Source organism: Panthera pardus, unplaced genomic scaffold (genome assembly GCF_024362965.1).
Source record: "Panthera pardus isolate Hobbes unplaced genomic scaffold, ASM2436296v1 HiC_scaffold_12, whole genome shotgun sequence".
In the NCBI taxonomy this organism is placed as follows: domain Eukaryota; kingdom Metazoa; phylum Chordata; class Mammalia; order Carnivora; family Felidae; genus Panthera; species Panthera pardus.
The window spans coordinates 100,159,159-100,184,785 of NW_026526677.1; the positions used below are offsets into that span (position 1 = coordinate 100,159,159).

Consider the following 25,627-nt stretch of genomic DNA (forward strand, 5'->3'; position numbering starts at 1 on the left):
CCTAGAATCAGAAGTGACCAGGGCAAATCAAACTCTGCCAGCCAGGCCTGAGAAAAGATTGATGTATATATTTGTTTCCTTTCTGAATTTCAACCCCCAAAATATTCCAGAAAAAAAATAAATGGAGGGAGGTTGGGCAGGATTACCTTCAACAGGCGTCTGTTGCCAAGGAGGCTAGTGGACTTGCCCCCCGCCCAGGCTACCCCCAGCCCACGTCCCCCCTGCCCGGCCCAGGATGGGGTGAGACGGTGGGAGACGGCGGGGGAGCTGGGAGGAGGGTCAGGGGAGTGGTGCTTGGGGGTAAGAAATTGGGCTGAGGCTGAGGGGTGGGGGAGAGCTGCCCAAGTGCGGTCACCTTTGCTCAGTGACGGAGCCTCGAAGCTTGGCCGGGGCTGAGGAACTACACGGGTGCGGGTGAGGCGGGCTAGGCAGGATGGCTGCAGCCGACGAGCCGGGGAAGGACAGGGCTGGGGGCTGGCCCTCTCCCTCTAACTGATGATCTGCCGAGGTCGTCCGTAGCCTGTCATGCCGGCCTGGGAGGCCCCCCTGTTGCTGCCCATCTGTAGGCCAATGACATGTTTTCCCTCCTGCAGTTGGCTCTCTGTGAACTCCCTCTTATGCTCCTGGGCTTTCCTGGAAGAGGGGAAACCAGGATAAAGACTCATCAGGACTGCACATTTCATCCCCCCTCCCCCCCTCCCAGTGCTCTGTTTCCTCTGTCACTTCCTAGATCGGTCCCATGTCCCCGCCTCCCCCCCCATCTCACTTCTGTGTTTCCTTAACCTGGCTTACCCCATGGACCAGGGAGAATGGCAAGTACCAGGGACCCATTTCCTACCCAGCCTAGACCTTCACTTTGGACCTTCCAGCTATCTGCTTCCCCTCCCCGCTGGGCCTGACAGTCAGCCCAGGCCACCTCCCATCTCCCTGCAAAGACACAGGTTCGGAGCACAAGGAACCCCGGGTGGCCGCGTACTTCATAAACCAGTTGGGATCTCCACGGTAGTACCCGTCGTTCTTGGTCACTGCCAAGCTGCCCAGAGCCATCAGGGTTCTCTGCACCGCTGCCAGGTCTTTGCCTGTGAGAAGAAAGGAGGGATGGGGGTGAACTTCAGGGCCATGTACACGGGACTCCAGGGCAGGGCCTGCCCCACCTCTCAGAAAAATGGCCAACCCAGGGGCAAAGGTTGTCCCATGATCAAAGGAGGCTCCAGGAGATCCTATGATGCCCTCGAGAGCCTGGCTGGTACCCTTCCGGCACATCCTGTTCCTACTATGCAGACCTGTTGTGTGGCATGTTTTGATCATCCTTCGTCCCCTCTGCCTCAGCTTCCTGTCCTGCACCCACCTTCTCCACCCCTTTTCTCTCTGTACCTTCGAAGAGGTCAACAGTCTGAAACATGTCAGTCTTGGTGACCCCATAGTCCTCAGCCGCCTTCAGGAACTGAGCCACCTGCTCCATTTGCTTGAAGACCATGGATGGAGGGTTCTCGGGCACCTTCACTGGCTTGGAGCCGTCAGGATACAGGCTGTTCACCAGCTTGCTCAGAATCTGCCAGGCACAGAACGCAGCTCGGCGCTCAGCTCGGGGCACCTGCCTCACAACTCCAGCAGAGCCCCAGCCCCCCTTCCCAGGGGACCACTCACCACGCCGTTCTTCAGCCAGACCTGGAAGCCCAGGCGCCCACGGTCCGGGCGCCCCACGTCTGCGCCACACTGCACTATGATCCACTCCACCAGCCGCTCCTCCAGCTCCTCGTCATACTTCTTCTCAATTTTGGATTGCACTTCGCGGCTCATGCCATAGGAGGGACCCTTGTTGGCCATGTTGAGGGAGAGCTAAAGCAGCACAGGCCAGAGAAGGGAGAAGGTCAGAGGATCGGAGAACCACTCTGCTTTCACTTGTGCTAGGCGGGCCTTCCGGCTTCTAGGAGGACGGGGGGTGTGGGGGATGCCATCCATCCTAGATGTTTACCTCCCCGTTCCCTCATTTTGTTTTCACGGCACTGCCCGTCTGGGCCAGGCTCATCCCCTCAGTCCGGGGAGCCTCTGAACTTGGAGGCCAGAGAAATGGGAGACCAGATCTTTGGAAGTCTAGCGCAAGGGTCAGTAAACTTATTTTTGTAAGCAACCAGACAGTAAGTATTTTAGGCTTTGCAGGACATGAGGTTTCTGCCATTGTAGCAGGAAAGCAGCCTGAGACGATACATGAACAAGTAAGCAGGCTTTGATCCAATAAAACTTTATTTACACAAACAGCAGGCTGCATTTAGCCTATGAGCTGTAGTTTGACAATGGCTGGTCTAGAGCTTTCTCTCTTTGCCAAGATTGACCGGAGGCACTGGAGACACCTTCCAGAAGAGGCCACATGTCCCTTCCAAAATAAAGCAGCGGGTTTCCTTGTCCAGCTAGGCATGAGGTGGTCCTGCCCTATTTCTCCCTCCGCTTTATCCCCCCAGCCCCGAAGCTGGAGCTCCAAAACTCCAGCTCTTTACCAGGTCAGCTCAGCCTTTGGCCCACAGCTGCTGAAGAGGCTCAAACTTATCCACCCCTGGAAAGGTCTAGGAAGCCAGCAAAACCCAAGAGGTTTTGGTCAAAAAGCTGTACTTCCTCAGGTGAGCCGAGAGAGAGAGAGAGAGAGAGAGAGAGAACACTTATAGACCCATAGACTTTCCCTCGTGCCCTCAGGCTCCCACCTCTGTAGTAGCTGAGTAACCCAGGAGCCAGAGCCCTCCAAGGGGATCCCAGAGCCAAGAATCTGCCAGCGAGAGTGTGGGGAGCCCCTCCCCGTGCACAGCAGCAGCAGCTGTTGCCCTGAAGGTCTGGGGCCGGCACTGCTCTGAAGAGCCCCGCGATGTAGGGGGAAGGCTATAGCAGCAGGGCGGGTGAGGTAGGCCTCTGGGCAGATGTGGCTGGTCAAGAGAAACCTGACCCGGCCCCAGCTATCACCCAGAGCTCATCGGAAGAGCCCTCCGAGAGAGGTGCCAGATGAAGCCAGACCCATCACCTGGCCTCAGAGAGGTCAGAGGTTGGGAGGGAGAGAATGGTCTGAGGATGGGGGTAGTCGTTGCGCTCCCCCGACTCCCTTTCTTGCCAATATCAGACCGTCTCTCCTGTACCACCGTGGGGAGCTTGTACGGTCTCGGGTCAGCTGCCCAACCCTTCCTTCCCCCATAGCTGACAACTTTCCTGCATTCAAGTTCCCCATCTGTGCACCGAGGATGATGTCATCTCCCTCAGAGAGCTGTGCCTTCTCCCAGGCACTGTCTGTGACTCCCTCCCAGAGTCGCCTCCTGGTGGTGACCTGGGAGAGCCAGCCCCTGACCCAGGGACAAAAACTGTTTCTTCCCACTCTGGCCTCCACTCCTTTTCCATATCATCCCCTGAGAGGACAACAAAGTTTGAGAGATGAACTCATTTGATTCCAGCCACTGGGCAACTCACTTCTCTCCGGTTTGAAAAGCCCGAGGGCTGGGCCACCTCTGAGCACCGGCACCCTCACCTGGCCAGTGATGCCAGAGAATCCAAAAGCAGAGTCTCCGTTTCCCTATAGACAGCCCAACGCCTCCCTTCCCCACCCCTGCTTCCCAACCGCCCAAGGGCAAAGACGAGGGGTCCAAACCCACGAGTCAGCTGGAACCAAGTGCCCTCAGCCCATCCTTCATCCTGGGCCCCGCTCAGCCTTCACCCCACCAGCCCAGGCGGGCAGCGCACACCCCACCTTCCCCGCCCTGCCCTCCTCGTCCTCCCCACCCACCTACCCTCCCAGACCCTGTGCCAGCAGGTGAGGAGCAGGACGGAAGCGGAGTGCCGTCACCCCCAGCTTGCAGTCTAAGAGATTCGGAGCAGATAGTTAAGGCATCGAGGCTCACAGTGAGAAGCACACAAAGCTGCAGCCCCTAGATCTAGAGACAATATTTGATTTTTATCAGAACAGGGAAGGGGATGAAATGCACCCCACCCATCCCAACCCCACCCTCTGCCTCCACATGAGGAGTCCGGAAGTGGAGAATTCCAAGAAATCTCATTAAGTCCTCTGACCAAGACCTCCCCAGTCCCACCTCGGAGCTGTAGGAAGAGGAGAGGGAAACAGTTGCCAGGCAGCCCACCCAGAGGCCTTTCTAGACAAAGCCTCCTGGAGCAGGCCAGGCCGGCCAGTTGGACTCCACTTTGACCCTCTGGCCCGTGGCTCCTGTCAGCTTCCCCTCCCCTGAGAGAAAGAACAAGGGCCAGCTGCAAAGGGGTGGCGGGCACCTGTTACCGGCAGGAACCAGGGGTCTCTCCAGGACCGCCGGGCCCCTGGCTCTTCAAAATAGAACACAGCCAGTAAGAGCAGGCACACGTGGATCTCTGAGAAGGCAAGAGGGACGGCTCCTCTAAATTCTGGAAGCAGAGAAGAGCAGCCCTGTTCACTGCTGCCCTTTGGAGAGCAACCATTGAGGGAACCAGCTAGACCCTTCGGAAAAGGCCCAGGGTCCCAGGCCCGCCCAGCCCTGTGTGAGCCATCCAGGACAACACTGCAAAGCCCCTGGGGGTGCCCAGCCCTCACCCCTCTGCCTGCCGTGCGGTCATCTCCCATTTCAGAGGACGGAAGGAGCCATGTGTCTAGAAAACGCAGCTCTCGCAGGTCCCTGCACCGGGCCACCCTGGCTGTTCCAGGGTACAGGAGTCTGGCAGTCCTTTCCACTGCCTCAGTGGCTCCCAGGGCTTCTGTGCTGCTCAGACCCGAGTGCCCGCCAGCAGGACACTGCTCTCCAGCACTGCTGTGCTCGCACACCTTCTCACCTCCTTGGATGTCCTCTTACATGGACGACAGACAGAGCCTTGGGTCTAACCCAATACCTTGAGCCCATCACACACTCTGTCGGTATGACCATGGCCAAAAACGTGGGGAGCCTCCTTGTCACCTCAGACCTCAGGTCTCCACCATCAGTCCCTCTGACCGGCCAAGCCATCTCGAGATCAGCCTGGTGCCGCCTGGTCCAAGGACTCCAAGTACGGGATTCCAGCAATCTCACCCCCCCCCCCCATCCCCCCACCCTCATCGAGCTAAGGCCACCTCCCCATCTGGAGATGAGGAATGCACGAGGAGAGGACGTGCTTCCTCCCCATGGGGTTGCAGGCCAGGGCCCGTGAGAGCCCCTCTGCAATACCCCTGTGGTCCCATCAAGCCCTAGCCCACCTCCCCTCCAGCCCGGGGATGCGTGCACTTACAGGAGTTCCTCGAGACTCGCAGGCGGGAATGAGCTCTCGTGTCTGAACTTGGACAGACAGGATGGGGCGCCGGCTGGGTGGGGGGTTTAAAGGGCCGCTGCCGCGGTGATGTCAGCCTCCCCCGCTGGCTCACCCCTGGGCCCCCTCCCTGCCAGAGGAACCCGTCCCGTTCCCCACCCCCCGCCCCCCCAGTGACTCCACACAGACTCCATATTTGGGGAAAGACACCAAGTTGGAGCAGTCTGCCGGGGGCTGCCCGGGACATTCTCTGCATGCTTTGGAGATGGAGCCGGCGGGGCGGAGCTGCGCTGCCGGCTGGGAAGCAGCCGGGAAAAGCCTTTTATGGACAGGACCACGAAGCCCTGCCCTGCTGTCTGGCCCTAGGGCTGCTCCTTCTGCACTGCTCCCTGCCCCCGTGTGTGACTTGACGGGAGGGGGCAATTCAAGAGGGTCTGGCCAGGGAGAGGGGGAAAGAGCTGGGGGACAGATCCCTGAGGTCCGTGGTGGAGTAACCCACCACCCTGTCCTCCTGAGGGTTCGGCTTTAGGAACTTCCTTTACTGAGGACCTGCCGCTAATGCTCTCATTTAATCTTCGAGGCTACCTGGTGGGATAATTACTAACCTCGCGTTACACGTGAAGAAACAGGCTCAGGGTGCATGTCACCCAAGGCCACGTGGGAGGCCATGAGTGGCAGAAGCCGGACGTCCCCAGAGGCCCCCGTGTGGGAGCTGAGAGTCTGTCGGGTGTAACCACCCTGCTCAGGTTGGGCGCTTCCAGTTGGGGTGGGTCTTGAGTTAGATGCTTTAGCCGGGGCGGAATCTGAGGGCTGGGCAGCTCAGTGGACCTTGGCCCTCATCCAGGGCATCTCTAAGGCCTGGTGGGGCTGAGACACCAAGGCCGGGTTGGAGGCTCAGAGGCCGCTCTCCTCCCTCCCTCCCTTTGGAACAGTCTGTGCCTCCCCTAAAGAACAGACTGGGCTCCATCGCTCCAGGAAGGAGACTCACTCCCATGTGGCTTGCACCCAGCCTCAGGGGTCTGGCGAAGGGGCAGGAGGCGAGACTTGCTGCGGGGTCTCTGGGCTGCCGGCTGTGGCACCACCCCACCCCTTTTCCCAGGACGGCTTGGCAGGGAGGGGCTAACACTCCCCACCACACACTGGACACCGGCACACCCGGCACCTCCGGGAGGGGGTCAGCCAGGCCTGGCCTTCGTGGGAGGCCCGCCCACCACAGCCTGCCTCCCCTGGCCAGAGCCCAGTGGCACAGAGCTAGGGTGCCCTCCAGTGGCGTTTGCTGGGAAGGGCAGGGAGAGGGGCGGGGAATCGGCTAGAGGGCAGCAGACCTCTGGTGAGTTGTGAATTCACCAGCTTCCTGCCACCGCCCCGATCTTGCCATCCTAGGCCCGCTGGAACCTAAATCAACTTTCTAGGGTCATTTCAAATTCCGGCTTCTGGGAGCCTGCCTGCCGTCCACGCGCAGTTACCCACCATATACCAGCAGCTTGTGTTCCCCCAAGAACCTTCCCGGCCTCGGCCTGCATTCTCTATTCAAGTCGTGTCAGGGGCGGTGCCTGGGTGGCTCAGTGGGTTAAGCATCCAACTCCTGATTTGGGCTCAGTCATGACCTCACGGTTTGTGGGTTGGAGCCTGCTTCAGGTTCTGTCTCCCTCTCTCTCTGCCCCTCCCCCACTTGCTCTCTCGCTCACCAAAAAAAAAAAAAAAAAAAAAGAGTCATGTCAGGAAGTACTGCCTGCACACACAGCCTGCCCAGCCGGGAAAGGCTAGGGTCAGAAGTGAAACCGGCCCGACTTGTAGGCGCAGGGGTGGGGGGGGGGATGCAGGTGGGCCAGAAGCTGCTGCCATTTATTTGCCAGGTAAGGGGTGGGGGTCGCAGAGGAGAGATGGTGCTGCTAAGGCTTATTTACCACACTCTCCTCTCCGCCCAGCACAGCGCCCAGAGCGGCCCCTGATAAGTGTTTCCTGGATTGATGCTATTGCTCAAAGGACAGGAATAACCTTGGGGAACCGAGGACGCAAGGACGCGAGGGGGAGACAAAGGAGAATCTCTTGTTGAGAGAGAAAGGTAGACCAGGAGAACCGGAAAATGTAGGACCGCTGCCCCACCCTTCATTCTCAACATCTCCACCCAGAAAGGAGGAGCAAACAGGGGCCCAAGAGCTGCGTCCGGTTGTTTCTTTAATTGAATGCAGACCCATTCATAGAAAACAGAAATGCAACCATAGCATGGCAACAGACATTAAATGGAGTTCTGAAAACGGATCCAGATCCACCTCCTCTCCCCAGCCCAAGGGAGAGCTGTAAAAACAAGTTGGGCAGAATAAGACACACTCCCATCCCCAAGGCAGAGGCCTGACCTGCCCTCCCCCAGTCTTGGCATCTGGAATGGACCGGGTAGGGGAAGGGGTTCGAAGGACAGAGCAGCCAGGGGGCCCAGAGCTGGGGTGGCTCAGTGTAAACTTCAAGGTTTCATACATGTATATGTGTGTGACTAACACAAAACTTGGCCAAAGACAGGACGGAAACACCGAAGCCAGCCCCAGGTCCTAGAGTGAGGCTGGACTGGGGACATTGAGAGGAAGATCATGTCCCTTCCTGAGCCCCCTTCTAAGATAGGCACTGGGGCTCCCGCGGCTATGAGGAGACAAGAGGAGCTAGGCGCCTTGTGTCCCACTCCTCTGCCCCTGGACATTCTTGGGCAGTGTCAATGGCACTGAAAGGCCCCCAGTGGGGGCTTGGCAGGACAGAGGGCCTGGAAAGAAAAAGAAGGAAAGGGGTGAACTGATCTTTCCCTCTGATCCTGGTGCCAACATCAGTCTGGGGGCTGACGAGATAGGCAGGTGACCTCTGAATTCAGTCCCTCAGCTCAAAGGCGACTCTCACACATAAGCTGACCCTTATTACTACAGAACCGGCTCCAAGCACAGGTCAAAGGGAGGAGGCAGCACTGCCTGAAGCCCCTCTTAGGCCATAGCACCAAAAGCGTGGCACCAGCTGGCCAGCCTCCAAAATCCTACAGCCCATTCATCCTGGCTGGAATGGGCAGTGATGGCAGTCAGGTATGGCCCCAAAGCGCTATGGGGCCCTGGTGCAGGACAGAGAATCAGGCCCAACCGGGCCCTTGACTGGAACTTGGGGAAAAGAAAGGGCTCGCAGTCATAGGCTCGTGGGGAGGGGAGGGACGGGCAGAACGCAAGGCATGAACTGGGCAGGGCAACACTTTCCTCCTTCCTCCTGCAGAGGAACAGACGGAGAGCCAACGGACAGGGCCCCTGAAAGGCCCTCAACACTGAGAAGCAGCAACAAGTGGCCAACATCTGGGGTCTTGCGGGAGGAGGCCTCCTTCTCAGCAGAGGGCAGCCGCCAGGCCCACCGCTGTGACTGTCCCGGGCCAAGCTTGGGCCTCGCTGTCCCGCCACCACCCACACTGGGCTGCAGGGCGGGGATGCACGCCCCCAGAGCTGCAGGGGCTCTGGGCAGGGAGGCAGAGGAGCTCAGGGCCCCCTGAGTAAAGCGAGGGGCCTGGCTCCCACTAGAAGACATAGATCTTGTCCCGCTGCACGGTGTCCAGGTCATCGTCCAGTGTCAGCAACACCTGGGGGGCAGACGCTGAGTCAAGCACAGGCAAGGGGGCGGCCTCGGCCTCTCCCCATGCTTGGGCAGAAGAGTCTCACGTACCAGGAACGACCCGAACATGGCAATGGAGGAGAGGAAGTGCCAGATGTCATGGTCGTCAAAGAAGTCCAGGAGGATGCAGTCTCGGTTGTGTTCCCGAGACTCTGCGGGGGTTTTCTGGGGAGGAACAGGGAGAGCTGCCTGCGGACGCTGCCCACCAAGGCTGGGGCCAGACCTGCTGCCGGCTCCCTCGGGCTGCCCTGCTCCCGGCGCCAGGCAGGAGAGCACCCTCCTCTGACTCGCCCTTGCCTCGTCTCCCACACCTAAGAACTGGCTGTTACACGTTTCTCCCCGAGGACGCTGGCTTCTGTCCTTCCCTTTCCTTTCACTTTTACCCTCAGATTCTTCTGCCCTTTATGTAAGAGAGCACAGGGCTGAGATCACCTGGAGACGCTAGAAGGCTTCAAAAGCCTCCTAACTTGGTTCCCTGCCTTGGACTCTGCCCCCTGCTCTAATCAGTGACTCCAGGATCACTTTTTCTCCAAAGTATTATTGGTTGGTCACACAGCTCTGCTCGAGGACAACAGGAGCTATGACCTGTGGGCCATGACCTAAGGCACTCGTGGTCCTCCATGCTCACCCATCACCCTATCCAGCAAACCCTGCCCGGACATTACTGTGTCTGGGAACTGTCTGTGCCCCACGCTGAGGCCACCGAGAAGACCAGAACTGCCTTGCCCTCAGGAGCTCAGTCTTTCACTCAGCTCCCAAATTGGTGCATTCATGGACTCCAAATCTGCCTCATCTAGTTCTGCCTCTGTAACATTACTCAGGTCACAGCATCTGTGGGCCACAGGGTGCTTTCTTATCACCCAGGGCCTATAAGGCCACGAGCACAGTCTGCCTCCTCCAGGAAGCTTTCCTGGATCTCCTCTGTCCTCTGCCCTCGTGTCCATTCCTCCTTCCTGTCTTGCCCATACCTTCGCCTCATATATCATATTGCAAAGAGCAGTCCAGGAATTGTTCATCTCTCTCTCTCTCGAACTAGATTTTAAGTACTTCAAAGGAAGAGACCGTGCTAGACTTAGTTCTGATCACAGAATTGAAGCCTGATTCATGGCGGGTGCCTGCGAGGCAAGAGGGAGAACCTGGCATTTCTGGCTTCAAACCCCAGATGTGCCACTCACTGGCTGTGTGACCTTGGGCAGGTCACTTGGCCTCTCTGAACCTCAGCTGCCTCATGAGTGAAATGGGGATACCTCCATGCTGGCGAACTGAAGGTTGGGAAGATTAAATGAGAAAGCAGCTGTCAAAGAGTCCAGCAGGTGCTCACAAATGGTGTTTGAAAAGAGAAGTGGCCATTTGTTGGCTCACAACGAGCCTGTGGGCGACTCCCCACCTTCTCGGCAGGATGACTACTCACCTGCCAGGTGCTGAGTCCCTGGAAGAAGAAGAAGAGGGCAAAGCCCCACACCACCGAGGTGCAGACAATGCAGAGGAGGGGGATGAGCTTGATCCGTTCCCCGCTGCGGAGCTGGGGGGCAGGGGGGTGGGGGGGAGAGCAGCCTGAGGGCCAGGCCCCGGCCCGGCCCGTTCGCCAGCCTGCCCTTGATGCCACTTCCCAGCGCACAGGATGGATCTTTTAGGAAGCCATCGCGGATCCACACCATCACCTGACACAGCTACACAGCTCAGTATGCCCCACACCAGCAGCCCGGCGTCCTCACCCCTGACGCTCACCCTGGCCAGGCCTCCGTACGTCCAGAGCCCTGCGCTGGCAGGGTGGACCGGCCTGGGGGCTCTCCTTGCGCTGGATGGCACCAGGGTCCCCGGGAAGCACCTGGCCCTCGGAGGCCCCAGCCTGTGCGGACACAGTGAGCTCCGCCCCCACCCCCTCTGCCCTGCGGGGGGGGGGGGGGGGGGGGGGAGGGGAGGGGGAGGGCGAGGGGGGCGCAGAGGGAGGCTCTTTCCAACTACAGCCTGCGGTGCTACCGTTTTCATGCGCCCTTCTTAGAACACGGAAGGGGCTCAGTAAATGGGTCTTTGGACACAGCTGGAGTACCTGCAAGAGACCCGAGCCTCTCCCCACCCCAAACTGGCGAAGACAGGAACGAAAAATGCCCGATCCCTCTCAGTGCTACTCGGAGACGGGCTGCGCCCATCTCCCTCCTGCAAAAGCAGGGCGGCCGGCAGAGGAGGCCGAGCCATCCCCACTCACCTTCATGATAATGTAAAAGGCAAAGTAGAGGAGCAGGTTGCAGATGCCAATGGCCAACAAGTAGGAGGCGAAGTCATTGGGGCGCATGATGAGCCCATAGGCAGCTCTGGCAAGGGAGGAAGAGCCGGTGAAGCAGGGGAGGTCCAAGAGCGAGGAAAGGGCTCTCCCTCACTCCTACCCCACGTTTTATTATGATGTGAGGCTGGGTTCAGAGGCCCGCAAAAATTCTAGAACCCCACGTGCCGACAGCGCTCTCCTCAGCCCCCGTTTCTCATGCCCAAAGTGTAGAATTTGTCCATGGCCCCCAAGGCAGCCAGTGGCTGGCCACGTCCCCAGCCGTCCGCCCAGCCAGGCTACCACGGACAATGGCCAGACTCACAGTGACCAGTTGATAATGTTGCCCATAACCAGCAGCACCATGCGGTCCTGGAGGGAAGCAGAGACACGGGGACTGAGAGAGGAGAAGAGAGACAGGGAGAAAAGTGGAAGAAGGCCCAAGTCAGCCGGTCCCCCCCTCCCCCGGGCCCCCCCCACCTCCCGCCAGAGGGAAGAGAGTAGATGGAGGAGGAGGGCTGGGGGGCCGGGCCGGTACCACGTAGAGAGGCCCGCTGCACTGGCGGATGCAATCTGTGTAGAGCACGTGGAGGATGCGGCGGCAGATGCCCGAGTCTGCAAGAAGGGAAAGTGCTCGAGGGCCCGGGCTCCCCTCTTTCCCGGCCACCCTGGCCCCCGCCATGTGAGAGGACCCCGGGCCTTCAGAGGGCACAGCCACGCCAACCCTCACCAAATTCCTCACTCAGTGATTCTTCCAGGGCCGCCAGCAAGAGGGCAGAACCCAAAGTCGGCCGTGAATCCAGGTCCCTGAGGCCACCAACCCCTCATTCCACGGGGCCCAGCTGGCCCCCTCTCACGCGCTCCGCCCCGGGCAGGCCCTCACCCAGCTTCCAGCGGCCCATGTAATAGAGCTGTGTGCTGAGGAGCAGGGTGGCGATGATGTGAATGACCGAGAAGACAATCCAGAACGCTGTGTTCCCTTTGCCGAAGACCTGGGGGGGGGGGGGGCACGGCGGGCAGGGCTGAGGAGGCGCTGAGGAGGCCGCTCCCGCAGCCCACCCTTCTTCCCGGGGAGCAGCGCTCGCTGCCGGGCCGGATGCGGCTCTCCGAGGAGCCCAGGGAAGGCACCCCAGGGAAGCAGCAGGGATCTCTCCCGCGGGAGGCGGAGAGGGTGCATGCGCGCGCACACGTGTGTACGTTCCCTACGGGACGAGCACAGCGGGTCAGGGCCTCACCACGCCCAGCACGGAGAAGAAGATGACGATGGCCAAGCAGGCATAGGCGCTGTAGGCACTGGCGTTGATGTCCGGGTGCCGCTTCTGGTAGAGCTTCAGCATGCACAGCCCGGCAATCATGTACATGAACGACGTGTCTGCGTTGGGGGACGTGAATGTGAGCTCAAACACACGCACTCAGCACGGACCTCCCAGCCCAGACAGTCGGGGCGGCAAAGAGAGCCCCTCCACCTCACCGGGGCCGCAGAGCGAGCTGGCGGTGGGCGGACTCCAGTCCCTTAACTGTCCCTGTGACACCACACTACCACCCCCCCGGCTGCCACCCAGTCTGACTCCCCCTGACAACAAGGACAACTTAGCCTGAGCGCCCTGAGATCAGGGACCACATCTTAATTATGTTCATTTTCTCCGTGTTTATACACGCCTTTCCGTAGAAAACGATCAACGGATGAAGGAAATAGCACCCAGCTGCCTCTCTTCCGTAAGCGAGGATGTGTGTGCACACAGGCAGCCCAGCTCTGGAGTGCCTTGCAGAGCTGGGTCTGGGGGATCCCTGTGGGGGATGTGGGGATGCCAGAGGGCTTCAGCCAGGGAAGAGGGAGGCCCCACTCACCGAACTGGAAGTTGGTATAGTTGGGGCAGACGTGATAGCAGGCACTAAGCAGCCCCTCCATCATCAGGGCTGTGCCCATGGCATAGAACAGGCCAAAGTGTTTCGGGATCCCACATTCCTATTGGGGACAAGGAAGGGAAAGAGGAGGTGAGGTGGGAGGAGAGGTGGGAGGGAGGGAGGCAGGCAGGCAGGGACCCAGACAGGGAGAGCGTGAGAGAGGAATGGAGTGGGATGTGGGCAGGGCAGGGCAGGGCAGGGCTGGGCCGTGCCTGCTAGAAAGGGTCTGGAGCCGAGCCCTCAGTGGGCACATGCTCTCTCACCAGGGCATACAGGTCATTCCGCAGCAGGGCCCGGTTGTGGTTGATCTCCCGCTGCAGGATGATGAGTAGGAATAAGAGCCCCAGCAGGATGTACCCCAGGTTGCTCAGGATGTTGTTGAAGGCGCTGGAAGGGGCGACACAGGGTGCGTTGCTTTGGCCCCGTCTGCCGGCCTCCTCCCTACCTGGGACGTGCATTGGCAGAGCCCCTGCCCCCACCCTGGCTGGCTCAAGACCATCCCCACCTGAGGTTGCCCAGCGGGTGGGCACAGAGGAAGTTGTAGTAGCAGATGTCCTGATTCCCTGTGACATTCACCACCTGCAGCAGGGCATGGGAGCACGGAGGGGCCGCTAAAGCACCTGACTCAGCCCAGAGCCCAGGTGAGAGGGAGCCAGGCCTGAGCCCATGCCACACCACCCGGCCCCATTCGAAGGGACAGGGAAGTGCCACACAACCAGCATGTGTGTGCATCCGTAGACCAGGCCAGCCCTCTTTCGCACAGTCGCTGTCCCTCCTCAGCAGGTGGGGCTAAAAATCATGGGGCGTGACTGTGACACAATTTCTTGCCCCATAGTACAGAGAAAAGGGAAGGGAAACCGAGACTTACAAAGTCTCATGACTCTTGTTGCAGAAACCCTGCAACAAGCTGGGGAAGGTGCCGTCATTGAGATCATGCTGCCCCATTTTGCAGATGAAGAAACTGATGCTCTGGGAGCTTAAGGGACTTGCTCAAGATCACCCAGCTGGTGAGGCAGAGTTAGGATCTGGAACCTGAGTCCCGTGACCTGACTCGCTCCAGTGGCCCAGGCTGGGACGCTCTGCACTTCAGGCCACGTCCCAGACTGTGGCGAAGGCGAGCACGCGGCCCCATGAGGGCATGCCGCCCGGGCCCAGGGAGTCAGCCCTGCCGCTCACCGTCTGGTAGGTGATCACCAGCTGCACGACGGGAAGCGCGTAGAAAACAGCGATGGTGGCGATGTTCCTGAGGAGTGAGACGAGGGGCGGCAGTGAGGAGGCAGGCCAGGCCCCTAGACACCGCCACACCACCCTGCCAATAACAGGAAGGCCTGGCCGTGCCACCCACTCACCAGAAGTAGATCTGGTACTTTTTCCGAAGGACGCGTTTATCCTTGCGTGCCAGGTCGGCCACATAGAGGTATTGCTGGGGAGAAGCTGGAGTGAGACCCGGGAGAAGTCCCCCATGCCCAGGGGAGAGAGGGGGACAGGAGGAGCCCCCTTACACAGGCAGGAGTTCTGCCGGGCGGGGGCTCCAGGCCATCCTGTTGCTGCTGGCAGATCAGCCCGGAAGCGCTGGGTGTGGAGCCGGTTTCCCCTGAATCTATCCTGCCCCAGCTGAGTTCTTTCCCTTTGTTTCTCTCAGATGTCATCCCAGAGAGGGATGCCTGGGTGGCTCAGTCAGTTAAACGTCCAACTTTGGCTTAGGTCATGATCTCACAGTTTGTGGGTTCGAGCCCCTGTGCTGACAGCTCGGAGCCTGGAGCCTGCTTCGGATTCTGTGTCTCCCTTTCTCTCTGCCCCTCCCCTGCTCGCCCTCTGTCTATCTCTCAAAACAACAACAACAACAACAACAACAACAACAACAACAACACGTTAAGATGTCACCCCAGAGGGAGATGTGCTAGGGCCCGAACACAGAATCTCCTTTCCTTGGGAAATCCATGACCCAGGGCCAGCCCGCATAGCACCAGACCTTGGTGCGAATGACGTTCTTGTCTGAATCAATGTCGGTCAATGTGTCATAGTCGTCCTCCTCCACGGAGCTCATGGAGTCCAGGCGTGGCCGAGCGCCCACAGGGTCAAGGGAGCGATCTGGGGTGGGCAGGAGGGAAGAGTTACCCGGGAGGCACAGAACCCAAGGTCTGTCCCTACCCACCTGGGGCAATTGTCACAATTACTAGGCAATGGGAAGAGGCAGATTGTGGACTGAGAGCAGGCATGGAGGTGGGCTCAGGCCCTGGGAGGAGGGACAGGGTACTCCTAAGTCCTTGAGGGAAACAAGGGTGGGCCACCCTCAAACGGGCCACCAGACAGGTACTGCTCCACCCCTGCTCCCCTCACCAAACTAGGACTTCCAGGCCAGGACACTGAGCAGATCCTGGGTCCCGGACAGAAGCGGCAGGACTGAATTCGGCAGAAGTCATGCTGATTAGGTGCCCAGCCATGTGGGTTCTGAGAAGACACTGCCTTGGCCCCAGCTGGAAAAAGACCCAGTGGGTTCTGGGGTGCAGGCAAGGGTGACAGGCTGCCTCTAGGAAGAGCACTTGCTCCTTCATCCTGACCTTTTCTTGTGCCTTCAGAAGCTTCCTCCTGTGACCTTGCCTGACCAAAGCCCCCGGAGGCCAGGACATGACACCCCTGCCCGTGAGCCCTACCCCGGCAGGCCAGGGAGTGAGGTGCTGGCAAACATGAGAGCGAACCAGAACATCTGGCCTGGGGGTAGCTGGGGTGCCAGCCCACCAGCATCGAGGTCAGTGCCTGCTTATCTCAAAAGGCACAAAAGCGGGCAATTATTGGCATTAGATGGGGAAGCCATGCACAAAAGCGTCTCTCCGGCCCTGGAGCCTACCGGCCCCGGTCAAATGCCCCGGCAGGAGCTGATTGGCAGAGCAGCGCCCCCCCGCCCCCACATCTACCCATGGCAATGCACAGCTGCCGCATCTGGCCAAAGGGGAGGCGCCGCTTGAACCACTCGTGCCCTTCAAAGGAAAGGGAAAGTTACCAGGAAGTAGGGCCAAGGGAGAAAGAACGAGCAAGGAAAGGGGCAGGAAGACAGCAGCCCCTTCCCCGGTTCCAGCGCCCGGCAGAAGAGGCAACCGCCCTTCACCACGTCTCACGCAGCCAGCTCCGGCCCCACGCTTCGCGGCTCTGCCCGGCAGGGCTCACTCACCCTGGTAGCTGTAGGAGAGGTCTCCAGTGCCTGAGCTGTCGACCAGCCCGTCGGTGGATCCGGAACTGTTCTCTGCGGGGAACAGTGAGCAGTGAGGCAGGTGGGAGGAGATGGGGAGGCGGGGGTCGGAAGGGGCTGGCTGCCATTGTGCCACGTTGGAGGTGGAAGCCTAAGGAGGCCTGGCTGTGAGTGGGTGAGCACAGCCTTTGGTGTGGACACGTACCAAAGGAACCGTAGTTATAACCTTCATATGGGGAGCTGCCGGGGAAGGCATCGGCCAGGACCCGGGGGTTACCTGCAAAGAGAGGTCAAGGGCCCTCTTAGCTCTGGAAACAGCCCGAAGCCAAAAGCCAAGAGAGAGAAGGAAGAATCCAGAGAAGAGAGACACAGAGAGGCCACGGTGGCAGCAGAGAGAACGCATCTATCCTGGCAAACACAACTCACTGCTACCACTAACAGCTGCCCCAGCTTCCCAGGTGTGTTCCAGTAGAAACACTCGCCATCATCCGTCCTCGCTAAGGACAGAGAAAGGTCTAGGAATTGATGCTTCTACATTAGCAGCTAGGACAGCGAGCCTCGGCCTGCCCAGGGCCCACCCAGACACCCCTGCGTGTCCCTTCCCTCCCCCGCTCTGGATTTCAGCTCCTCTGCCCACGGCACCTGGCGCTTACCAAGGAGAGAAGCTGAGAGAGAAGGTCCCAAACAGGAGGGAGGACAGACAGAGAGGGCGAAATGGAAGAAAAGGAGAGAGAATGAAAGGTTAGTAACCCCCCAGACCGTGAGCTACATCATCTGAGGCAGACAGCATAGCTAGGCCCAGAGGAAGAACCAAGGGGCAGCCATGAAGACAGCCATGTTAGGGTCACGGGTAGGGCACAATAGCCCAGCCCCATTTCCATCTGCAGAGTGTTCTTTCTCAGTCTGGACATCCAGAAGCCCCCAGCCAGCCCTTCCTCCTCCAGCCCCCAAAGGGAACCGTCCACCAAAACACAAAGCAAACTCGGCCCTCCCTGCCCAGGCCCTCTGGAGGTACCGCTTTCTGGGCAGGCTCGGTCCATGGCCACCAGAAGCGTCTTCTTCCTCTGCCTGTAGGGACAGAATCCAGAGGCAAACCAGAGGGATGGGGCGAGGATCCCTCCTTTGCTGAGCTGGCCTGCCTTCCACCCTCTCCACCCCATAACCCTGTCCTCCATCTGTGATCTGAAGGTTCCTCCCAGGCTGGGAAACAATGTGGGGTTTCCCTGCTTGGGAAGAAGATTGAGGGGAGGGGTTGGTTTCCAGAGCAGAGGCCTCGTGAACCACAGACCCTCAAAGGGGCCTGCCTTCCTATGCCCCGCAATGGCGTGGGGCACTATCCTGGGTTGGCTCACATCCTGCTCAACCCACCCCAGAACAGGGGGGCACCCAGCAGCCCGCTTTACCTCCAGTTCTCCCAGCAGGCCAGGAGGATGGTCAGCAGGTAGAAGGAGAGAAATATGCCCAAGCAAAAGAGCATACCACCAACATAGGCCTCGGCTGTGGGGAGGGAGGCAGGAGGGTGAGCACACCGAAGCCTTCCGACGCTGCCCGCCATGGCACACAAGGGCCCGGCCCAAGCTCTCCCTGCATCTCCCCTCAAATGTAGCGACCCAGAGGGGTGAGCAGTAGGCAGCTTCCCAAATATGCCAAACTCTGACACGATTCCTGCCTTTGCTCATGTTGCTCTTCCTCAAGAACTCTACCCTGTCTTCAAACAGTTTCCTTCCAAATACAGCTCGAGGACTATGTCCTCTGGGAAGGCTTCTCTGCCCTGTGTTCCCTGTGACCTGTCCTTTGCCCATCACAGGCCATCGGCACCCTGCACAGCAACAGATTCCTGTCCTCCAAACAGGAGCTCCCTGAGGACTGTAGCCAGAACGCAGCACCGGGCACATAGAAGGTGCTAGATAAATATTTGCTGGATAAAGAATCTGTAAAGAAGAGACAGTTTCTTTCCCCTCCCATCACAATCCCTTATTTTTATCTTCTACTTATTTTATCTTATATGTATACTTACAAACAGCTATATTTTTATCTCATACTTATATTTTATCTTATATCTTTATACTTAGATATAGCCCAGTTTACAAAGGGCTCCATTCGATCACTCAGTAAATACTTAGTGAGTCTGACTAAGGGGCTTGGTACTTTCCTGCTAATTTTGTGCTAAACCTCACCAACTTGGTGAGACTACAGGACAGATCTTATCACCTGTTAGAGAGACAGAGAGACTGAGGCTCAGTGAGATTACAGGGCTCATAAGGGGCGGAGAGAGAACCAGAACTCAGTACTTCAAAAGTCAGCCACAGACTCTCAGCAGCACATCACACCAGGACCCACCTCCTGACCTTCCCCTTGTGAAGACCGCCAAGAATTCTCCTTCCTCCTACCCCATCAGTCCGCTGAGTAGGTGCGCATCACCCTTCCCATTCAGAGAACACTTCCTCCCCCAGGTCTGAGAGGAAGAGCCACTCAGCCACCCACACTCACACGTGACTGCTCGAGATACCACCACTGACAGGGTTTTTTGGCGGTGACCTTGATCAACCGGTTCATCTGGAAGCAAAATGTCAAACAAGTGGCTGCGTGGAGCTTGGTTAAAGTTTGTGGGCCCAAACCCCACATCTCATCAGCTCCACCAACCAGCCACAGAGGTTCTTCTACCTCCCAGGGAGTGACCCTGCCCTCCCCACCCTGAGCCAGGCCCAGGACACAAAAGGTACCTTCTACAAAGGGGTAGAAAGGCAAGGAACCCCCACAGGCCTGGTCTTCAGTCTTCACCACGACCACCACGTAAAAGCTATTGCTGGGGAAGTCTTTGCGCTGCAGGATGATGATGACGATGTGATGATGATGTTTTATCATCATCATCATCAAAATAATCAGTCATCAAAATCAATACATATGTGTGTATATACACAAATATTTTTACTTGGCCCTCACAAAGACCCCTATGAGGTAAGGACTATCATCATCCCTGCTGAACAGGGATCACACTGCCTGTACGTGGTAGAGCCGAGGTTATCTGGCTTCAGAGCCCAAAACCATGACCCTCCACTATAGCCAGGTGAGCAAATACGTGTATGACCCACCATCATGGAACCCGCGGGTGCCCTTTTGCGGTCTGGGCATCAGCCGGAGAAAAGGTGGAGGCGTCCCGCTGCCTCCTACAGTTGCAAGGCTGGATGTTGTGAGGTAAACACATGTCTTCACTCTCCCTTCACCCAGCATAGGTTTTTAGCCTTTGCCAAGGGCAACACTCAGCATCAGCCAGGAGGACTCCTTTTCCTCTCTTAGCTATCATTACAGTGAATGAAGCAGATAGGACAGCCAGAAAGGATACTCTGCTCTTTCCTGCCCCCAAAGGTGATCATGATTATGAATCAACATTCACACATATGAGAGGGCCCCAAACCTCAGGGACTGGCAGGCCAAGACTAGGGTAGAAATGGGACAGGGATGAAGGAGCAAGGGTTTGGTAAGCTCATCACCCGGCCAATCTTCCACAGGGCCCATCCATTTCCTACCTGCACAGTGATGGCTGCCTTCTTGGTCATAGTCTGGTACATGCCGATGAAAGCTACATTGTTGTCCAGGTCGTAGACAGGGCACTACGTGGGGAGGGAGGGAGAGGCAAATGGGCAGGGACCTGGGCCCCGGGCCCCCTCTTTATCAGCTCTGCTACCTGCTGGCAGAGAGTAAAAGGGCAGACAGCTTACCAGGACATCCTGGATGGAGATGACTGAACAGGGGAAGGCCTTGTTGGAGGTCACCTTGACAATCACCGAGTCCACTCCCTCTGGGAACTCATACTTGAAGTACTGAGGGCATAGGAAGGGCAGGGAGAGCCCCATCTCATGAGGATGCTCTCTCTGCCCCTCTAGAAGGGAGCAGTGTGAATCTTCTCAGAGTTGGGCGGTAAAGGCTCTCTGGGGAGAAAGGCCCTGCCCACAAGCAGCCCTATATTCTTACATCACTCCCCTCAACCTCAGCTGGGCACTCGGGATAGCACCCCAAGAGGCAAGTAGGAAACGTGGCAGCCAGATCCCATGCCTCTGCACTTCCCCGGCTGCCTGTCCCTTACCGCCTGAGGGCCAGAGCTCCTGTTTCCAGACAGTGCCGCCACGGTGTGTACAGCCAACAGGAGACTCTCGGCAGAGCCTGACGACCGCTCCCCCTCCCACGTGCCCAAGTCTCCTCCTGAGGGCTGGTCGACAGGGAGATCTTACCTGGGGCTGGGCTGCTGTGGTATTGAAGCTGAACTGCTCCCCGGTCCTGGAGGGAGAAGAATCCCCCCCACCCCCCTGCCACGGTCACTCCCAGAGCTCGGGAAGGAGGCCAGTCCCGCGGTGCCCTTGCATCTCCCCTGCAGACCTGAGCACGAAGTCGTCCATTCGGCTGACCCGGAGCTGGTATGTGGTGTTGACTGGTGACAGGGTGGAGACATCCACGTAGAAGAACTGGACCTCGGACTCATTCTTGGTGGGGGGCTGACACAACGTCCGCTCCACCTTTTGGTAGAGGTACTTGCGCTGATACCTACAGCCCAAAGCAGAAAGTCAGGATGCTATTACTGCCCCAGCCAGCAAACCTCTCCAAGGGAGCAAGGCCCCAGTTCCTCCACTCTGGTTTCCAACTTCTCCCTACTCCTACCCCAACCAGGCTGGCAAGCTCCAGGCTGGCTGGCTTGGCCGCTGACCAGCCCCTGGTTGGGAATGGGGAGGAGAAACAGAGGGACTCCTGGGTGGTCTGAGGCCCTGGACAAGGCCCTGGGTGAGGCTTTGGGCCTGGCCTGGCCAAGGCCTACCCCCCTCCCTGATCCCCGGGTCCTACTCACAGCCCTCGCAGGATTAGGGGCACCTGGAAGGACACCACAGCCTCCTTCTGGCGGACCACAAACAGCAAAGGAGCCCCCTTCTGCTTGTTCAGGACATTCACAGACACACGCACGCCTTCCGTCTGCAGAATGACATGGAAACGCCCCTCAGTCAAGCCCGTGATGTCTCCACCTCTGCCACCCGGGACACATGGCTCCAGAGACCGTGAGCCCTGCCCTACGTCATGCCAACTGCTTTGCTCTCTCCCTATCCTGGTCAGGCTGGGGAGCTACAGCTATGCCCTTTCTTCTCCCAGAGCAGCCCCAGGCTCTAGGGGGGATTATCACTGAGTTAGAGGACAGGGTCTTAGAAGAGGCCTGGTCCTGGATGGCAGGGATGTGCAGGGACAACAGGAATCACGAAACTTCAGGGCCTCACTTCCCAACAGGAAACTCAATGGAGACCTCGGGCACCCCCAGGATACCCCATACCTATCCATGTTCGTGGGATACACATGCCTGCACACACGTGTGCATGCACACACAGGGACACAGGAGAGCAAGAAGTGCTCCTCAATTTTCTTCTGTGTGAGCCAGGAAGCTCCCATTCAACAACTAATCTGGAGGCCAGAGCCAGTGGGGAGGTGGGGAAACAGACTGTTGAAAAGCTAAGAGAGCCAAGCTCTATCCCTAGCTCTGACCAAGGGCTAGAGCGGTGGAGAAGTCACTTCACACCTCCGAGACTCAGTTTCCCCCTCTGTAAAACGGAGACATTCTTGCTCTTGGCACATGGAGGAAAGTACCTAGAACAGTGGGAGCTTAAAGAAAAATAATAAAACTAAATAAATCCTGGCAATGCTTGTCCCTGGGCTGCTGAGACCCAAGCCCTAGGGCAGCATTTCCCAGAGGGGTAGAGATCACAACTCTCAGGATGACCCCAGAAAGAAAGGACTCTAAGCAGGAGGAGATCAAACTTCAGAGAAACAGGCACTGAAGGCAGATCCTGGCCCGCCACAGAAAGCAAATCCCTCCCTATTCTGAGAAATAGCCAGACTCCCACTCTCAGTTCTACTGCTTCTTAGTAAACCCAATCATGGGAGAGAGCTGGACAGGAGACCATAGAGCCAGGCTGCAAGAATTCTCCAAATCTCAGCTCTGCTACCGGGGTCTAGACTTCCCAGATCTAGCTATGACCATATTTAACTCATAGCTGGGAAAAAAAATGAAACAGAAAGTCAGAGTGAGGTAGATTCCCTACTGGAGACAAACTCCCTCTCTCCTCCCATCCAACTTGGAGTTGACCTTATCTCCACCACCTTCAATTTACAAGGCCATCTGGCTTTCTAAGGCAGAAAGAGGGCTGAGAGGGTCCCAGCTTTACAGCAGCCTGAGAAGTCCCACATTTGTCTTCCTGGGGAATCTCAGCTATAACTTGCCTGAGCAGAGCCTTTCAGAAGGCCTGTCTCATCTCCTTAGGGTTTCCTGGGCCAAGCCCAGTAGTTAGCCTGCTTCCCCCTGCACCCAGCCCAGCCCTGAATGGGCTGTCCCATTCTGGGTGTTGGGTAGGGTACAGGCCAGTACTGCTCAGACCACAGCTGGTGGAAAGGGGGGGTGGGGAGTCAACGAGAAGATGGGAAGGAGACAACTTTAGAAACTGTCCAGTGGGAGCTTCAGAGAGACTGGTGGCAAAGCAAGGAGGACTGGTCCAGAGAGTCCAGTGCCTTTCTGGGAAAAGGAAACCCAGTGGGGCGGCACGTTCATGGGCCTCCTTAAAGAGCATGGACTGACTCTCAGAGCCCTGGTCTGCTCAACCACTCACCACCAGCCCCCAGCCCAGCCCGGCCCTCACCCGGTTTCGGGTCACAGTGTGGTTGAAGGTATAGATGTTGACCAGCTCGCTGTTGACCTCGTCCACGTAGGTGCGCTCAAACTCGGCATCTTTCTGCGAGACGTTCTTGGGCCCCAGAACCCACAGATGGCTCTCGACGGAGGCCACCAAGAACGCCAAGAAGGGCAAGCCCAGAACGAACATGGCCCCGGCAAGGCGGCGGTGGCGGCGGCAGCGGTGGTGGCGGGGGCGGCGACAGGCGACAGGACACCTCCGGGACGGGTTGCGGCTCCGGCCGCAGCTTCCAGCATCGCACCAGGACCAGAACTTTAACCCCGGCCTGAGATTAGGAAACGTCCCCTCCCCAGAGCCGCAGAGACGCTCCCAGGGGGCCCGACAGGGAGGGGCGGCGGGAGAGGGGGTGGGGGGAGTGGGGTACGGGTCAGCTCGCGAGGGGCTGAGCGCGGCCCGGAGACCTTGCGGCGGCCAGCCAGGGCCGCGAGAGCCAGGGGGCGGCTGGTTGCTGGGAGCTTGGAGACGCCGGGAAAGGGGAGGGAGGAAGGGAGGGAGGGAATCCGGCGGCGGGGGCAGCCGGGAAGGGAGGAGTGTCTGAGGGTGAGGAGCGTGACAGGCGGCAGGGACCGGACGCCGGGAGGCGCGGCGAGTTTTCTGGGGCGCGGGCCCTTTAAGGGCGGGCGGCCGTGGCGGCCCCGGTGCTCGCAACTCGGGAGAGTGTGCGGCGCCGCGAGGCGGTAAACAGCAGGGTAGCCGGCCCGCTTGCTGACGTCAGGGGAAACTGACACAGATTTAAAGGGCCGAGTCCCGGATTGGGCCTTAAAGGCGCCGCAGCTCTCCAGCTGGAAGGCGCCACCAACTCCTCCTCTTTCGTAATCCTGCCCGTCTGTGAAAGATCACTTTCGTTGGAATGTACGGATGTTTCCGTGAAGGATCTCCGAGTGTTGGATTCTTGTTGACAAAGTCTTCTTTGTGCTCAAACCTAAGGATCCACCTCCACCCTCACTGCCTTTACTACCAACATGCTCCATCCCTGGGCCATTTTTTTCTTCTGGGGAATTAAGAAAGGAAGACCTCAAAGAATTAGGAAACCAGACGGGCGCCTTCCCGGTGAAGGACGGCTGAGGCAGAACTACAGAAGTACCCCTGTGTACTCTCACCTTGCATTGCAGCGTCTGGGAAGCTTGCAGGGCTGTTTCTCCTCTTCTCTGCAGAGGCGGCTAAAAAGCTAATTGAAAGATAGTGACTTTCAGTATAAACTGATGAAAACTTCTCTACAAAATATTTTGGCACTGCGTTTCAAGTTTAAAGAGCTTTATACTCTTTGACAGAGTAATTCCACTTCTGGGACTCTATCCTAAGGAAATAAAAAAATGCAGATTAAAAATTTGTAGGCAGTAATGCTTATCATTGTGATACTTGTAATATCAAGCATAAAGGAGACAGCCTAAATGTCCATAAGGAGGGGGTGGTTAGAGAAAGGTACTATTATCATAAAGCCATCTAAAATGATGCTTAAGACTTTAAGGAACATGTAGGCAGAGAATTCACAATATGACACTATATCAACAGTCTGGTTTCCAAATGCGTTAGACATGCGTAGAAAAGCACTGAAAAATCTTTTGAATTACAGATGTTTTTAAAAATAGCATATACCATTTTCCTCTAATTCCAAAAGTACAGAAAAGTACCAAAAAGAAAAGAAAAATCACTGGGCTGTGGTTTCAAAATGTTTTTCTACCTTTTAAAAATTGATATATTTTCTATGATGTACATAAATTCCTTTTATAAGACAGATATGTTTAAAGGAAAAGAAATGTAGCATGGCTGCCTCTGAAATTATCAGATTTCCGCCATGAAGCTGGCTGGGCCAGTGGCTTGTGAGAATTCTCTTGCTCAAGAGATTCCAACAACCTCAGCTCCTGCCTCTGCCTTACTCTCTGGGCTTTGTTCCAATAGGGACTATTTTATCTCATGACCAATTATAGATAGTTCTTCATTCTTGCAATAAATATTTAATGAGCACTTCCTATGTGCAGGCACTACTCTATTTATACTAGGTAAATGGTTTGTGAGAGAATCAGACCTGGCCCCTGCACAAGCATTCATATATGAGGAAGAAGAAGAAAGGAGCAAAGCCGCAGGGGGTGGAGAACCCTAACAAGTCAGACCAGGGGGAACCTTAGCAGTCTCGTGGACCAACCGCTCATTTTACAGTTAGGTAGAGTGAAATCCAGAAAAGGGCAGCTCATGAGTGTTTACTTAACTCCACATGGCTTGACCACCCGAATGGGAAGATCCTCGGGATAACAAGAAGAATTTCCATTATAAGCCTGTGCAGTCAGCAGCCCAGTTTGGACAGTCGATACAGGATATCCATGTTCCAAGTGAACTTCACTTTCTCTCTCATGGTGACCCCCTCTTTATCTTGCCAGTCAGTCTGGAACTCTAAGAAATTCTCCCACTCTGAGCTTGAGCTCCCCACTTAGCCTGATGTAATCTAGCATCTCAGGAACTTTCCTTGGTGCCTTGAGAACCACAAGTTTACGATGATAGAGTCCCAGCTACAGGGCTAGTTGGTTCTGTGGCTGCATTGAATAAGCCCCAACTGGGGGCATTCCAACTCTGCCTCGTAGGCTCTGGGGTAAAATGTGATCCTAGGACTGTTTATAATGCATATCCGGACACTACCTACAGTTATTGAATTGCACTCTCTGGAGGTGCAGGCCAGGAATCTGGATTTTTTTAAGTTTATTT

At 57.4% G+C, this 25,627-nt stretch overlaps 2 protein-coding genes across 5 annotated transcripts; both read right to left on the minus strand.

The window, feature by feature from the left end:
* Window positions 1-48: 48 nt before the first annotated feature.
* TAGLN (transgelin) lies at window positions 49-5,345 on the minus strand. The gene is made up of 5 exons (XM_019469046.2): window positions 5,215-5,345; window positions 1,648-1,839; window positions 1,375-1,552; window positions 977-1,079; window positions 49-633 (listed from the first exon to the last, which is right to left on the minus strand). The coding sequence occupies exons 2-5, from the start codon at window positions 1,825-1,827 to the stop codon at window positions 489-491; spliced, it is 606 nt and encodes a 201-aa protein (XP_019324591.1). The 5' UTR covers window positions 1,828-1,839; window positions 5,215-5,345; the 3' UTR covers window positions 49-488.
* A 2,048-nt stretch (window positions 5,346-7,393) lies between these two features.
* On the minus strand, window positions 7,394-23,646 carry SIDT2 (SID1 transmembrane family member 2). Of its 4 annotated transcripts, XM_019469047.2 has the most exons (28): window positions 22,877-23,646; window positions 21,049-21,170; window positions 20,586-20,750; window positions 20,441-20,486; window positions 19,931-20,032; window positions 19,739-19,822; window positions 18,935-19,034; window positions 18,702-18,767; window positions 17,615-17,708; window positions 17,227-17,279; window positions 16,865-16,876; window positions 16,417-16,488; window positions 16,194-16,265; window positions 15,940-16,002; window positions 14,997-15,115; window positions 14,374-14,447; window positions 14,201-14,267; window positions 13,530-13,603; window positions 13,288-13,411; window positions 12,968-13,085; window positions 12,355-12,491; window positions 12,003-12,111; window positions 11,658-11,734; window positions 11,445-11,491; window positions 11,066-11,171; window positions 10,271-10,381; window positions 8,911-9,024; window positions 7,394-8,827 (listed from the first exon to the last, which is right to left on the minus strand). In XM_019469047.2, the coding sequence occupies exons 1-28, from the start codon at window positions 23,057-23,059 to the stop codon at window positions 8,765-8,767; spliced, it is 2,574 nt and encodes an 857-aa protein (XP_019324592.1). In that variant the 5' UTR covers window positions 23,060-23,646; the 3' UTR covers window positions 7,394-8,764. The 4 variants fall into 4 exon arrangements, with proteins under 4 accessions (XP_019324592.1, XP_019324593.1, XP_019324594.1 ...); XM_019469048.2 differs by lacking the exon at window positions 16,865-16,876 and having other exon boundaries at window positions 22,877-23,644; XM_019469049.2 differs by lacking the exon at window positions 15,940-16,002 and having other exon boundaries at window positions 22,877-23,643.
* Window positions 23,647-25,627: the final 1,981 nt, after the last annotated feature.